Here is a 16,547-nt window from a genome sequence, read left to right as displayed (position 1 = left end):
TCATGCAATGCTTATTGTCGAAGACAAGCAGTGAATTCCCTCCTTGGAAGACATATCCACATCAATTATGCTAATCATTTTCATATGCTTTCCCAAGTTAACACTTAACGAATTTTTAAAGTGTTAACGTACATTATAACGAATCATAAAATCATGACAAAGATAGATTGATTATCAAAAGATACAATATCAAGTTTTGAACTTTATTCTCAAACCCAATTCACTGATTTCATGTTAAAAAATATAGATTGTTTTATTAAATTCAGATCCTTTTATGAATGGCCAGAAGAAGGTCAAAATTTAAAAGGGTAATGCTAGGCTTACCACATTTTTCATACCACATTCATACCACCTCTCTAATAGAGGTGGAGCCCACTAATACAATGGGGCCCACCTCTATTAGAGAGGTGGTATGAATGTGGTATAAAAAATGTGATAAGCCTAGTATTTTTCAATTTAAAATGAAAATAGTATTTAATGACTGCTCAAGCTTATTGCCTACACAAATAAGCACCAGAATTTTTTTGAGCAATGGCCGCTTTAATTATCCCTTGGCCGCTTTAATTATCCCAACAACCACTACCACAGTGCCAGCCCTAGCCTTGTATAAAAGTAGGCCATTGGAGCTTTCGCACTTGTGAGAGACACGAACCAATGGAGCAGGTCATCACTGCCACAGGTGTCACGCGTGCCAAATGGCTGGTGTAGAAAGTAGGAGTTGGCCATTGGGGAGAAAAAGGCAATGGGTGGCGTTAATGCGCCAGTGCTCTTCTATCTCAGTTTTCTGGTCAGTGTGGGGCCTACCTATTCTCTCCCAAGCAAGACAGCTATTACTCTCACACTGCTTCTGGCCCCACCCCACTTTGAAGCTCATTCATGGCTTCTCTCTACTCTGTCTCTATCTCTCATATCTTCCTGTTTTCACAATGTCTCCTTTATTTTCTCACATACGCCAAACCATTCTCTGAGAAATTCCAAGGCAGATACTTGCAAGCTGAGTTTCAGTCCTTCATCTATCTCCTTCTCTCTCTGTTTTTCTTCAGTTTCACTCCACTTGGTTGTAGTCTTTTGTGATGGTTTCACTATTTGGGGGTAAGGAAATTGAAGGCATGAAGGAAATGGTGTCTCTGAAGCTCACCGTCCCTATATTTATGTTGTTCCTATGTGAGTATTCATATGTTTCTTGTTGATTTCTTTACTGGGTTCTGCTTAATTTTGCATGATCTTGAGTTTTGTCTTCTGGGTCATTATTAAAGTTGCTTTATTTTGAAGAATGTAACTGGGTTTTGGGAAAATCTCGTGATTTTTATAGGGGGCAGGGGAAATGGGTTTCGAATAATTTGACCTTTGGTATTTTTGTGCAACTCAGATTCTGTGAAAGGCTCTAGATTTTGATTTCAGTTTCCAAGGATATGGTGCATTTGGCTCTCAAAGTGATTAAACTCCTATTCTCCTCAATCTCCTAATGTGTTGCTTGTTATAAGCCACAGCTTCACTTCCACTACTATTTAGTTCTTTAGTCACTTGTTAGAATGAACTAAAAATATCCCAGGTTTAGGGCAGTGTTGAGATTTTGATTGCTGTTCGAGTTGGTATAGGTTTGCTCTTATAACTTTGTATGACATACATTAGTATGGAACTGCGGAATTAAGATTTCACCCTAATCGCCATCATTGCTAGATTTTGGACACTATTGAGGCACATTACTTGCCTTTGGTTGAAGTATTCATTGCTAAGCAGTTCTAGGATTTATGATAGTTTGTATATAATGCCTTTTATCTCATTCTTTTTCGTTTTTGACTTCCTCTTAGTTACCTCAACAATACTAGTTGATTTAAGGCTTTAGAACTACTGATCGAAAAATTCATGAACCAACATGAGTTGGTCCAAGTGGAAGGGGCTTGGATCCTTTAAACAAGAGGTCCTGGGTTCGATCCCAGGCACTTGCGAATAGAGCAGACTCTGTCGGGAGAGGTCCCCGCTTTGCGCCTGACCGTACCTTGAGGGATTTAGTCTCCGCAGTCGCGCGGGGATACCCTGGGAAACCAAAACCAAAAAAAATTCATGAAGAAACTATCCATCTAAATGTTTCTGATAGTAATCTTTGTAAATGATTTGTTTTATAGGTCTCCATATATGTTGTGGCAGCACGTTAACTTATGTTAAAGATCCAGTCTTGACGATTAAACAAGAAGATTCTATGTTACCGATGATCTCTCCTACAGGGACTCCTCAGCCCTTTCTTCCCCTTCTGGCTCCTTCACCACTGGCACCATTCACAAATGCCACTGTCCCAAAATTATCAGGTTCCTCCCGCCCTCCTTAATTTCTCTAGTTAAATTAGATTCCCCAACGCATTTTTTGGTTAAGATCTGAAGTTATATATTTTCGTGTTGATCTGTGGGTGCAGGACTCTGTACGCTAAACTTCAGTGTTGCTGAGAGTTTGATGAGTGTGACCTCAGTTGATTGTTGGTCGGTTTTTGCACCACTGCTCGCTAATGTAATTTGTTGCCCACAGTTGGAAGCCACTCTCACAATTCTCCTTGGTCAATCCAGTAAAGAGACCAATGTTCTTGCTTTAAATGGGACGGTTGCTAAACATTGTCTATCAGATATTGAGCAGATTTTGGTGGGCCAGGGTGCAAATGACAGTCTTGCACAAATATGCTCGGTTCATTCATCAAATCTGACTTATGCATCTTGCCCAGTCATTGATGTTAATGAGTTTGAGGATACAGTTGATACTTCCAAGTTGCTTGCCGCTTGTGAGAAGATTGACCCTGTGAAAGAATGCTGTGCTCAAACTTGTCAAAATGCCATATTAGAAGCTGCTACGAGGATCGCATCAAAAGCTTCTGATCTTTTGAGCACGGATGGTGCTCATGATATCTTACCTGATGGAGTAAGTAAAGTCAATGACTGCAAAAGTATTGTCCTCCGGTGGCTGGCAAGTAAACTCAATCCTTCTCATGCTAAGGAAGTTCTAAGGGGACTATCTAATTGCAAGATTAACAAGGGTGAGTTTAGAGTAAAACATGGTGCTACACAGAACCTCCATCAAAGTTCTGTACTTTTTCTTTTATTTTTTATTTTCTCTAACAAAATATATATATATATATATATACTAGTTATTATTTTAACAGTTTAAAACATGGGGTCCTCATATATTTTTCTAGAAGTTTGTCAGAGATTTCTCCTAAAAGTAAAGTATCGATGTATTAGTGCTAGTGGTTAAGGAATATCTGTGATTACATATATCTTCTGATAAAAACTCTCTCCATCTTTCTCTCTCTCTGTATGGGAGAGAATTTTCTTGGCATTTCCTACAGTTGGATTGCCATCTTTATGAATTTGGATCAGACATTTCGGAGATATTATTGGAATTTTATCTGTATACCTTCATCATATTCAAGGCTTACACCTGCATTATTATAGTTTATTATTCCATGATTTTTGTATGTGGAGTGTGTGCGAGAGAGAGTACTAGTTTATGTTTGCTCAGTATCTTATATCAGTTTGATTTTACTTAGAGATGCCAATCTCCAATTGGAGTATCTGATCCTGTAATGTATCTGGTGTTCACTTCAGTTTGTCCCCTGGTTTTCCCCAACATGAAGCATGTTGCAATGGGTTGTGGGAATGGGATAAGTAACCAGACTGCCTGTTGTACTGCCATGGAGAGCTATGTGTCCCACTTGCAAAAGCAGAGTTTCATAACCAACTTGCAAGCTTTGGATTGTGCTGCATCACTGGGCATGAAGTTAAGAAAATCAAATATTACTGAAAATGTGTACAGCCTATGTCATATAAGCCTCAAGGATTTCTCCCTCCAAGGTTAGTATGTTCCTCTAGTCCCCTTTTTAAAGCAAACTTTAAGCATTGGATCATGTTACTAATACAAAATTTTATGTGATTTCTCTATGTCAAATTGATTTGGGGATCGGATTTGTACAATTCAGTTGGAAATCAAGGTAATAAACTTGGTTCGTTTGTATTGTCCAATTATATTATACTGCTTAGCTTTACCAGAAAGGTTCACTGTAGCCGAAAGATGAAATTACACCTTTTCAATTGTTAGCATCTTTTTATTGTCAAAGTAACTACTTTTGACTTTGCCAATAATTTCATGCCAGTGCTTTTGCTCTTTTCTTGTTCTAGTCTTGTAAACTGGTCTATTTTTGTACTTTTTGCATCATAGTGTCTGGATGTCTTCTGCCGAGCTTGCCTTCCGATGCAACATTTGACAGTTCAGGGGTCAGCTTCCTTTGTGATCTGAATGATAACATTCCAGCTCCCTGGCCCACCTCTTCTCAAGGGGCAGGTTCATCATGCAGTAAAAGTATGTGTAAGCTATTAACGTTTATTCATTTGTATGGAATACCCTACTATTCCATTTGATATTAAAATTTGCAAGACTTTGTTGTTAATAAAGGTTGTATGTATGTCCTTTCTGTCATGCTCTAATGATTTTTGCCTGACTTGTTGGAATTTCAGATGTCAAGATTCCTGCACTTCCTGCAGCAGCATCCGCTGAAAGTGGTGAGTAGGTCCATTCATTTATCTTCATGGGGGATCATTTACTGCCTCAGTGCTAATTTGGTTTATTTGAGTAGTCCCCAAGTGCAGTATAGTATGTAAGGCATGCTCAGATATTTTGACCTTATGAAAACTCTTAAGAACAAGTTGCAAAACAAATTAATTGTGATTTTGTTTTTTCTTTTCCTCCTTTTGGGCTGTTTCTGAATTTAACTTTAAACATATGTGTGCTCTCATGTTCTTTAGGTCTGTACAATGATGATGTGATGCTTTCTCTACTCCTTGCTTCTGGGGTGGTCCTCATGATGATTTTGTAATAAGTATTCCCTTGAAAGAAACTTGTCGGTCCTTGAAGGAGGAGGAGTGATTAGTTCTTTGTTATGTTAGTCACCCCAAGCTAGTCGATAGAAGACCGTGAACTGGGGATAGAAGCTAGATCTGAGGTGATTTAATGTTTGTGCTTCCAATCCATATTAATTCATGATTCTTGCTTGCTTCTGTAATAAATATTTTTTTTTGTAAAGAAAATTAGGAAAGTGAGGGAGGTTATATTGTAGCTGACACTATCGAGATTGCATGTGTAAATTCAGATTGCAGCCTAAATATAAGTTTAGTTCTTTTTGCCCAATTAGTATGTGCAGTAATATAGCGGCTCCTTCCAGTCACTTTGTGGTACTGAATTATGCACAATGGACCAACTCAACTTTTGTCATGATAGGAGTTTTCATGTGCTTCATTTCTTATTGTCGTTCTTGTTGGCCCTGACCATATTTTTGCGCTAAAACTGCACCAGTATTAAGTCAGTGTTTGGGTTCAGAATTTCAGCGCTGTTCTAGCCAATTTTTCAGAACTGTATAATGAGACCAATCAATGCATGGGATATAAATCTGCACGGTTGGTATTATGATTATGGGGGAGTTTTTGGCTTGTATTTTATCATCCTGTAGGTTCCCAGAAATAGTACATTTTGTCTTTTACAGTACTTGAATAGTATGGACGCTGAGCCGAAAGCATACGCCTCTTCGTGTAAAACATTACAAATCTTTTTCCCCCTAACCTAAATATTAAATAGTGCAGCAAGGGGTGTAGGTTGTTTCATTTTCCCCTTGACAAATTCTTCTAGGCTTGGTTGAACTATTGTCATGTACAAAGGATGGGACGATTCGATCAAGATCCTCCTCCCCAAAAATAAATGGAGTTTACTAAAAGAAAGCAAGTAGGTGTTGGACCATCCAACTATGAGTTAATTTAATCCCTGCAGGGCCTGCATAAATTTCCAATATTTATACACTATATAAGTCATTTGGAGCAAGTGTTGTTGTTTTAAATTTAGAGGCAGAGAGCCAGAGAGTGATCAAGACGAGAAAATCGATCGAGCATGGAGAACATGGACAGCGATCAGCACAATGAAGCCTTGTTACAATCCGAAGAAGCATCAGCAAGAGGGCCTATAAGTTCTGCACTGGAAGATATACTAACCAACCCTGACCTCTCATACTTCCAGCGCCTTGGACAGGCTTCTTGGCGCGAAATTAAGACCCTCTTCTACCTCGCAGCTCCAGCCGTTGGGAATTACTTGCTCAGCAACATCACTGCAGTAGCCACCCTCATCTTCTGTGGCCAACTTGGCAATCTTGAATTCGCTGGTGCCTCTCTAGGGAACACTGGAGTCGCTGTCTTTGCTTACGGTCTCATGGTAATATTTGTCATAAGTAACGTACACATGTCTACTTATTGTTTCATATTTTTATGCACAAATTTTGTGATCCTAGAATTATAATTTTTATCGAAAATACGTGCAATATATATGCATGATGTTAATAATATTATGCTTCGTTTTGTGCATGCATAGCTTGGAATGGGAAGTGCAGTGGAGACATTGTGTGGCCAAGCATTTGGAGCAAATAAGAACGAAATACTGGGTGTATATTTGCAGCGAGCAACAATTCTCCTCACGGCAACAGCAATCCCAGTGATGTTCATCTACATCTTCTCCAAGCAAATCTTGATCGGATTAGGCGAGACGGAGAGCATAGCATCTGCAGGAGCACTCTTCGTCTATGGCCTAATCCCACAGCTCTTTGCCCTGGCTTGCAATTTTCCCTTACAAAAATTCCTACAGGCTCAGAGCATAGTGTGGCCTAGCGCCTGCATATCTGGCGTTACAGTTGTGGTGCACTTAGTACTTAGTTGGGTGGTGGTGTACAAATTAGGGTGGGGTTTGCTGGGTGCATCTTTGGTTTTGAGCTTGTCTTGGTGGATCATGGTGGTGGCCCAGTTTGTGTACATCTTGGTGAGCCCAAGGTGCAAATATACTTGGACTGGGTTTAGCTCACAGGCTTTTACTGGGCTCTGGGAGTTTCTGAAGTTATCCGCTGCATCCGCGGTCATGCTGTGCCTTGAGACTTGGTACTTTCAGATTTTGGTCTTGATTGCTGGGTTGCTCAAGAATGCTGAGATTGCCTTGGACGCACTCTCTGTCTGGTAAGACGAAACTCAAAAATCATTTGTAGTAAGTGGTTAAGAACAGTTACTGCTACACTTGAGGTCTTATGTTCGAATCCCCCCTCTCCATTATCGCTCATATCAACAAATTCATACTTTTTGCTTATGTGGTTTTGTTGTTGTTTAATTATTGGTACACTAAAGAGTATGTATAACTGAGTTTATGCAGCATGGCTGTATCTGGATGGGTGTTCATGATCTCTGTTGGGTTCAATGCTGCAGCAAGGTCAGATACTTATTCATATGTAATTAATTGAAATGGTACATACAACTATGGACTAATTATTAATTAATGAAATTAATTAGTGTGTGGTTTAATTAATGTGAAAAAAACAGTATAAGGGTGAGCAATGAGGTTGGTGCTGGGCATCCAAAATCAGCATCATTTGCAGTGGTGGTTGTAACTACAAGCTCCTTAGTCATCTCCTTAATCCTTGCCATAATCATACTTGCACTCCGCCATTACCTCAGCTATATATTCACTGCGGGCTCCACTGTTTCTAATGCCGTCGCTGAACTTTCTCCCTTCTTGGCTTGTACTCTTTTACTTAACGGCATCCAACCTGTTTTGTCTGGTAACTTAAGAACTATGTTTGGATAATTAAGTTAATTAATACGAAAGATGCTTGTTCATTAATTCTTAATTTATTTATTTTTTGAATTAATTAAGGGGTGGCTGTTGGGTGTGGATGGCAAGCAATCGTGGCATGGATTAACATAGGATGTTACTACATCATTGGTATCCCATTGGGTTGTGTTCTCGGCTTCAAGCTCGACTTGGGAGCTAAGGTACGAATTTAGGGTAGCGATTTTAACACTCGTTTTTCTTAATCATTTTCAGTTCAAAACTGAATAATTTACACTTTGGGGTGTTAAAATCACTAGCCATGAATTTATTTACATAACTTTGGGACTGACTTTTTTTTTTCTTTTTCCCATTGTGTGTGTAGGGAATATGGTCGGGAATGTTGGCGGGCACTTTTATTCAAACTCTTATACTCTGTTGGATCACATTCCGGACTGACTGGAATAAAGAGGTAACGTTGGCAAACTAGTATTTCAATTTGATTTTTCCCTTCCAATAAGTTAATCATACAATCATATCCATATAAATATAATTTGGAGGTGTATCAAGCATTCAAATGTAAATTTATTATTATTATTTTTTCAGGTTGAGAAATCAAAAATTCGTATAGATGAATGGGAAGACAAGAAAGAGCCTCTTCTCAATGAATAGACTCAAGTTTAGGAAACTTGGGACAAAACTCTCCTTTTAAAAATAAAAAAAACTTTGTTTGTCTGAGAGGCAATTGGCATGCCTTGTCTTTTTACATGGGAAATTCTAATTCATTATCTCACTCTTTCGACGCTTAAGTTAAACTCGAGTACTTTTTTAACAAGTTTTAACTCACCACCCCCTACAAGCACAACATAAAAGCGATATCGATGAAGAAAGACGTTTCCCGTTGAATGAAAAAAAACAAGCTAACGAAACAATTGAAATCAACATTTGAACAGAAACTTGTTTATATAACCAATTTCAACAAGAGGGATTCACAACTTCTGAACCGTAATCTGTTGCAGCAGCAAAACTGCCCTTTTCAATTTGAATTCATAATTATTGGGGCTTGACCTAAGGATTCATCTTGTGTGCTCCATTCCGATTCCCATTGTCCTTGAAAGTTGAAAATTATTCCACAACTCTAGTTTGAAAAGTGGAATTACAAGTAGATAAACTGCACAGTCTTATATTGCAGATACACCAAAAGTTTGTCCTCAAGCTCCACTGTGGCAAATGATCCATATGTAAAAAAGATAAGTGGTCTGCATCAAACCTCTTGGCCCACCTGCAGCATCACCTTCCATTCCATTTCATTCCCACCTAATAAATTGCTATCTTCTTTTTTTTTGGTAACAGTAAATTGCTATCTTCTCATCTACAACTACATACACATACCACACCCAAAAAAAGCAACCATACAAATCGTTGACTTCTCAATCATAAACTGCATCATGTTCAGTTGGCAGCAGCTTTTTATTATTTTTATAATACATACGTTATTTGGGGAAGGACGAATAGAGTATAAGAACTGCGATCATGTGGATAAATGTTCTTAACGACTTTTTAGTTACGATATCGTTTTTAAACAAGTTTAATAAACCAAAATTCCTTTTGCGCTGCTGGGATTGATCAAGTAAAGGGATTTACTAGTTTGTTGTTGCAAAGAACAATTGATTGAGGGCTTATTATCACAAAACATCTCTGACGTTTACGAAATTATCACATTGCATCCCTAATGTTTTTTTGTATCATTAATGGTCCCTAACGTTAATACATGTACTCTTAAATAGTCCCTCTGTCAAAAAAACCGTTAAATTCAAGGGTATAATCGTCAAATCAATCCAAAACTATATAAAAAAAAATTTCTTCCCTTCTCTCTTCTTTTCTTTCTTCTTTCTTCTTTCTCTCCGCCTGGCCCCGCTCACTCTTCTTCTTTCTTTCTTTTTTCCTTCCCTTCTCTCTCTCTCTCTCTCTCTTTTTGTCTCCTCTAGCCACCCAAACCACCACCCCGACCACCAAAGCCACCACTCTATCTGCAACTCTCTCCCTGCGCCCTCCCACAGCCCACCAACCCATCCACTCTAGCCACCCAAACCACCACATCGACCTCCATAACCACCCCCTCTATGTACTTTCTCTGCAACTCTCTCCTTGCCCCATTCCATAGCCCACCAACCCAGCACTCTAACCACCCAAATCACCACCCCGAGAGAAGGAAAGAGGAAGAAAAAAGAGAAAAAAGAAAAAAAAAAAAAAGAGAATGAAGGAAAGAAGAAAAATGAGGAACAAAGAAGGAAAGAAGAAAAAAAAAGGGAGAGAAAAGAATAAACAGCGAAGGAAAAGAAGAAGAAAAGAGGAGGAAAGAGAGGAGAAAAAAAAAGAGAAACAGAGAGAGAGAAGGGAAGAAAAAAAAAAGAGAAAGAAGGAAAGAAGAAAAATGAGGAACAAAGAAGGAAAGAAGAAAAAAAAAAGGGAGAGAAAAGAAGAAACAGCGAAGGAAAAGAAGAAGAAAAGAGGAGGAAAGAGAGGAGAAAAAAAAAGAGAAACAGAGAGAGAGAAGGGAAGAAATTTTTTATTTATAATTTTGGATTGATTTGACGATTATACCCCTAGATTTAACGGTTCTTTTGACAGAAGGACTATTTAAGAGTACATGTATTAACGTTAGGGACCATTAATGATACAAAAAAACATTAGGGATGCAATGTGATAATTTCGCAAACGTCAGGGACGTTTTATGATAATAATTTCTTTTGGTTTCATCGTTTTGTGGGGGCAGATGTAGCCAAGTCACATGCATGACTCTGTATGTACTTCAACAACAAACGAATTTGGGAATTTCCGGTTACTGTAGGATTCAAAAGCGAACCTTAATTTATAGCTATTAGCTACTACCGGTTGCTGTCCTAAATAAAACTAACAAATTAGATGCGCATGCGCGCAATATAACCTTAATCTCTCACATACGTAACAGCTTAGCAAATCCAAGTAATGACAAGATCTATGATTACTTAATTACGTGGACAACCAAAAAATCAAAATAATATATATTTTTCTTCTCCAGGGTGCAAAAATGAATATTTGCCTCGACATTACGTTATTATTATAAAATAATTATTATTATTTTTTAAAAACCACCATAATTTAGGTAGACAGATATCAACTCGTAATGGTCGCTACATGAGTGGTATGCCTTTGATCTGATTTGTCAATAAGAAAGCAAAAGACAACCTTTACATTTGATTTCAAAAGAAGATATATATATATATTTTCTCCATATAATTAAGGTGGCCGATATATTTGACCCATACGAGAAAGAAACTCAGAGAGGCACAAACGCCACTCGAGAAGTAAATGTGACACACCATATCCATGTTCCTTTTATTTATTTACATGTAACACTCAATTAATAAGTAAAATCTGTTTTTTTAAATTACTATTATTATAGCTTCTTTTTTTATTTTATTTATTTATTAACATCTGGCAAAGGATTTGCCATCCCATCTATATATATATATATATAAGCAGAGCTTATGAGCTGCTCGCAGTGGAAGGCTATAGAGAGAGAGAGATCGGAGAGCAAGCTAGCATGGAGCCTTCTAGTGATAACGAGCTCTCTGAACCCCTCTTGCTTTCCAAATCATCTTCAATGCAAATAGTGAGCCGTGAACTGGAAGACACACTAAACAACACTGAGCTCTCATACTTCCAGCGCGTCCGAACCGGCACATGGCTCGAGCTGAAGACCCTCTTCCGCCTGGCAGCTCCGGCGGTTGTGGTTTACTTGCTCAACAATGTCATATCCATGTCCACCCAAATCTACTGTGGCCATCTTGGCAACCTTGAACTCGCTGCCTCCTCTCTTGGCAACACTGGCATTCAAGTTTTCGCCTATGGCCTCATGGTACAACTAATTAATTTTTTAATTTTGCCTATGTTCTTTTATCGAATATTATGTTATGTTATTTGACTGTGAAATATGGTATGTCTGATGTACGATTTGACAACATAACATATTCATCGGATTGCTATGTTCCCAGGGATTAATTTGGTATAATTAATTCATGTGTGTTTTTGGTGCAGCTTGGTATGGGTAGTGCAGTGGAGACACTGTGTGGTCAAGCCTATGGTGCACATAAGTACGACATGCTAGGCATATATATGCAGCGATCGACAATCCTCCTCCTAGCAACTAGCATCCCACTGATGATAATTTACATCTTCTGCAAGCCCATCTTGTTAGGCCTAGGTGAATCAGCCTCCATTGCCGCCGCGGCAGCGATCTTTGTCTACGGTCTCATCCCTCAAATCTTTGCCTACGCCTGCAACTTCCCCATACAAAAGTTCCTCCAAGCCCAGAGCATAGTGTTCCCTAGCGCCTACATATCGCTGGGGGCACTGGTGGTGCACATAGTGCTAAGTTGGGTGGTGGTGTACAAATTGGGATGGGGCCTGTTGGGCGCCGCGTTGATGTTGAGTTTTTCGTGGTGGCTTATAGTGGTGGGGCAATTTGTGTACATATTGTGGACGCCAAGGTGCAGACGCACATGGACAGGCTTTAGCATGAAGGCATTTTCTGGGCTGTGGAGCTTTTTGAAATTGTCTGTGGCATCGGCCGTCATGCTTTGCCTGGAGACTTGGTACTATCAAATTATAGTTTTGCTTGCTGGGTTGCTTAAAAATGCTGAAATTGCATTGGACGCTCTCTCTATTTGGTGAGCCAAATCAAAGTTATTAATTCTAATTAATTAGTTTGCCTATTAACCTTAATGATCAGATCAGGACAGGAGGTCCACTCACTACTCTTGCTCTGCTTAGCACCACTCACAAAAAACAACGAAAAACAAAATTTGGTAGCTACTAGTCTGGTAGCTGGGCACAACAACTAGTCAATTTATTTATTTATTTTTAAGCTGTGACCAAAGTCAATGTGTTATGAAACGCTCAGGTATTTCTTTTTACACGGTTTTCATGTGATGAGGAGGAGACATGCTTTCTTTGCTGTGTCGTTTGTATTCGTATCTATCTAATTGTTTTCTTGTACTATTTATGTAAAAGTTGGACATGCATGTATCAATATCTAATATCTAATATCTAATATAAAAAATTATTATCTTTGAACTTATGATGAAATATTAATTGATGCAGCATGACCATAACTGGATGGGTCTTCATGATTGCTGTGGGGTTCAATGCTGCTGCAAGGTCAGTATATTTCACAAAACACACACGACATCGGATACAGGGATAATTGTTCTTAATCACTTGATCGAGCTATAGTAGTTATTTGAAGCCTAATGACGAATAAATAATTATGCAGTGTGAGGATTGGGAATGAGCTTGGGGCAGGACATCCAAAATCGGCAGCATTTGCAGTGGTGGTGGTGACTTCAAGCTCCTTCATCATATCGGTGGTGTGCGCCATAATTGTGATTGTTTTACGACATGATATAAGTTATGTGTTCACTGAGGGAGAAACAGTCTCCAATGCCGTCTCTGACCTTTCTCCGTACCTTGCCATATCTATCGTTCTCAATGGCATCCAACCTGTTTTGTCTGGTACGTGAGATTGATCAAGTTTTGTTTTTTTGTTTTTTGTCAGTATATGTGTTGGCAGACCATGAATGTCTAATAAACTAACAGTCAACGATCTAAAAATCTACGTGATGGACTAGTAGTTGAACATCAAGATCATACGACGTGGTCCTATTTTTTTTATTTTTTTTATTGTTACTTTATTTATTGCCATCAGAATCTGCCTCTTCTTTGTGTCGTTTGTTGGCTTTACCATGCAATGCAATGTGCGTTTTGGAGTGTTGCTCTGGTTATATATGCCCTAATGTAGGATTCTATCTTTTTGGGCCAAAATAAAAGGAGTGGCTGTTGGGTGCGGATGGCAAGCATTTGTAGCATATGTTAACGTGGGATGTTACTACGTCATTGGGATCCCAGTGGGTTGCCTTCTTGGATTCAAGTTCGATTTCGGAGCTCAGGTGACAATACTATTTTCCTATTTTTAGCACTTTAATTATCCAAAATTATATATATATATATATATATATATAGGTTTGTGTTGTGGTTTTATGTATAATTAATTTTAGGTTTGTTTTGTTTTTGTCAGGGAATATGGAGTGGCATGATAGGAGGCACTTTTATACAGACAATCATCTTAGTGTGGGTCACATATCGGACTGACTGGAACAAAGAGGTTAGCCTAATGTATAATAATTAACTACTTTAATCTCACTATCATTGGACAATTATATTTAAAATAACGTTAAATAATTGTTTGCAGGTTGAAAAAACACAGAGTCGTTTGGAGAGTTGGGAGGACAATAAGAAGGAGCCCCATGATGAAGTGCTGACCAATTAGTCGAGTTTGGCGTTGGCCAGTTTTGAACTTACTCTTTTCTTGTTTTTCTGGCGGACGTCGTCGTCGGGGAGGTTACATGGAGAGGTGTGCTTGCTTTTTTACATGCATGGAAAGTTTTGCATTATTGTATTTTTGGGCTAATTTTGTGGTTTGTCTGTTTTGTTGTATTTGGCTGCTCTCATCTTTGTCATTTTGGGCCAACCTATTTATATCAATCCAAGAATTGTTCATTGGCCAACCAAAAAACAAAAACCTCCCTCCTTCAACCCTTTTATTAATTTCTACTGCAATGTGTGTCACATGGAATTACTTTTTTTTATTTTATATATTTTTGCTAATTAAGGAAATTAAAATTACAAAAGAAAACCTCTAGGACACGCGTAGGTTTTTACATAATATACAAGGAGAAAGCATGCGCCACAAAAGGAGGGCTCATCAGATGAACAATATCCTGTGATCGTTTGATGCATGATTTATTTTACTAGTGCGACAACGAGGGCTCATCAGTGCCCAGCCAGCAAGCAATGTCAAGTCACAATTAATATTGTGTAAAATCAATAGAAAAGTAACAACCGTGGGATCCAATTTTCAATACTTGTTTTTCCAAACCATAAATGTTGAATAAGTATAAAAATACAAATCGGATTTGCTTTCCACTTTTCATCCTCCTGCATCATTCATCTGGGCAGGTTTGCTTTCACTTTCCCATTAGCCCGGGGGCCTTTAATCATGCATTGCCTTTCACTTTCAATGTTGCTTCACTAATTGATTGGGTCCCGAAGGCTCCGTGCTATGGAAAAAAAACCTCTTTTATACCGGGTATATTACTGTTTTGTTATTATATGCCAATAGCACAATAACACGCGAAAAAGTTATTTAATAATGTGTCATTGTGTTATTGGTTAGGGATATCTTATCCATATCCCCGTTGCATGAGAGTTTCTCTCCCTACTATGCTATGTATTAGCTTCAGTTTCAATGAAGTACCAATTGGTAATGGGGGAGTAATCCAACTCCTTAGAGCATTTCCAGCAGTGCAGCCAAGGGGAGGGCTGGGGGGGGGGCAAGCCCAAAATCGTGTTTCCAGCAACAAACTTTGGCCCGGGCAAGCAGTGGGGCCTACCGAACTGGGCTGGCCCTCGGGCAAGGCTAGCCCCAGGTCCAAAACGAGGGCAAGGCTGACGTCAGCGATGACATCAGCGCGCGCCAACTGTAATGTGCCATGTGTCAAAACCAGGGCGCTCCGATGGTATTTTCCCTCCAATCCAACGGCAGACAATATTTTGGCAATAAAAATATGAAAAAAAATCCGAAAAAAATTCTTAAAAAGACCAAAAAATACTGGAATTTTTTTCTATAAATATTACCTTATTTTCATTTTCAACATTTAAGTAAATGTCTTTGTCCTTTTACTTTTATTAATTTTTATATTACTCCATTTACTTAAGTTTACAATGTAAATAAGGAAGTACCCCCCATTTGGATTCAAATAAAAATACTAGAAAATCAAATTCCCACCAAATCAAAATATGAAAAATCGGTTTTAGTGCAAAATACGATTTAGGCTAAAAATGATGGCTCATTAAGTCAATATATACTTCATAATAAAATCCCATAAAATCAAGTTTTCTTATTTGATGTGTAAGGAACAAAAGCCGCCAAAAATTATCTTGAGAAAATGATTATTCCGAAAAATCATTTTTCATACTTAGTCAATATTGCACCTCCGCTAAAAAATTCCTGGATCCGCCAGTGCACGTAGGAACCCAAAAATCTTACCCGAAAATATTATCAAAAATAATTATTTAAGTAAAAAAATTTGTGAAAAAAACAAAAAAATGAATAGTAGTTGCCATGGCAAGGGTTTGACTGCTGGAAACACACATAGCTAAAAAAGGCAAGAGCAGCCACTATTCACATGAATAGTGTCAGCCTTAGCCCCCCCTTGCCATGGCAAGGGTTTGACTGCTGGAAATGCTCTTATAAGCCCTTTGTAGCTAACCCTGTTTGCTTCCTCATGCAAGATGCACGCACTTTCCCTTCTTCTCATCTTGATTTCCTAACGCACTCAAACTGCACCTCAACTTTCAACTTTCCTAATTAATTTCTTCGACCGTTATAAAAATAAAAATCTTTAATTGACTTTTCTTGTATTAAAATGATTGATCTACTTTTGTTGTTTTTACCGGTCCCATTGCTTTTTTAAAAAAAGAAAAAAAAGAAAATTGATTCCATGGTCCATCTTGAAATTGAAAAATAAAACATTTATAGGTATAAAAATAAAATGGATTCTACATTTTGGTTTGCGATTTAATAATAAAAATTTATTGGAAAATCGAAGATAGATCATGAATGTGTAACAATTTCTTAAATGAAAAGTCAAGTGAAAACAAGAGAAGCATAATGATGTGGAAATATTTTTGTTCACCATTTTAATCTAAGGTATACTCTAAGCACCCTTCTTAATACTTGACGTTCATAGGCGTAATCATAGTTAACTCTTTGTTCTATATTTGAGAAACCATTGTTACATATCAAGCATTGAGAAAAGTAGTGGTACACAAAAATG

At 38.2% G+C, this 16,547-nt stretch overlaps 3 protein-coding genes across 4 annotated transcripts; all 3 read left to right on the top strand.

Moving 5' to 3' along the window:
• Positions 1-849: 849 nt before the first annotated feature.
• LOC110763100 (putative GPI-anchored protein At1g61900) lies at positions 850-5,166 on the top strand. Of its 2 annotated transcripts, XM_021965853.2 has the most exons (8): positions 850-1,164; positions 2,127-2,306; positions 2,411-3,019; positions 3,591-3,836; positions 3,962-3,973; positions 4,201-4,341; positions 4,497-4,541; positions 4,785-5,166. In XM_021965853.2, exons 1-8 carry the CDS (start codon positions 1,074-1,076, stop codon positions 4,853-4,855), a joined length of 1,395 nt encoding a protein of 464 aa, XP_021821545.1. In that variant the 5' UTR covers positions 850-1,073; the 3' UTR covers positions 4,856-5,166. The 2 variants fall into 2 exon arrangements, with proteins under 2 accessions (XP_021821545.1, XP_088108282.1); XM_088252156.1 differs by lacking the exon at positions 3,962-3,973.
• Positions 5,167-5,258: 92 nt separating this feature from the next.
• On the top strand, positions 5,259-8,367 carry LOC110763099 (protein DETOXIFICATION 40-like). Its single transcript, XM_021965852.2, has 7 exons — positions 5,259-6,234; positions 6,391-7,022; positions 7,213-7,269; positions 7,380-7,618; positions 7,714-7,832; positions 7,994-8,080; positions 8,215-8,367. The coding sequence occupies exons 1-7, from the start codon at positions 5,917-5,919 to the stop codon at positions 8,278-8,280; spliced, it is 1,518 nt and encodes a 505-aa protein (XP_021821544.1). The 5' UTR covers positions 5,259-5,916; the 3' UTR covers positions 8,281-8,367.
• A 2,765-nt stretch (positions 8,368-11,132) lies between these two features.
• Positions 11,133-14,230, top strand: LOC110763048 (protein DETOXIFICATION 40-like). Its single transcript, XM_088251304.1, has 7 exons — positions 11,133-11,509; positions 11,689-12,320; positions 12,754-12,810; positions 12,926-13,164; positions 13,480-13,598; positions 13,727-13,813; positions 13,901-14,230. Exons 1-7 carry the CDS (start codon positions 11,195-11,197, stop codon positions 13,976-13,978), a joined length of 1,527 nt encoding a protein of 508 aa, XP_088107430.1. The 5' UTR covers positions 11,133-11,194; the 3' UTR covers positions 13,979-14,230.
• The last annotated feature ends 2,317 nt before the right edge of the window (positions 14,231-16,547 follow it).

This window comes from Prunus avium, chromosome 4, assembly GCF_965620075.1.
Source record: "Prunus avium chromosome 4, drPruAviu1.hap1.1, whole genome shotgun sequence".
In the NCBI taxonomy this organism is placed as follows: domain Eukaryota; kingdom Viridiplantae; phylum Streptophyta; class Magnoliopsida; order Rosales; family Rosaceae; genus Prunus; species Prunus avium.
The sequence above is the reverse complement of the archived record's forward strand: the minus strand, read 5'-3'. Positions and strand labels throughout refer to the sequence as shown.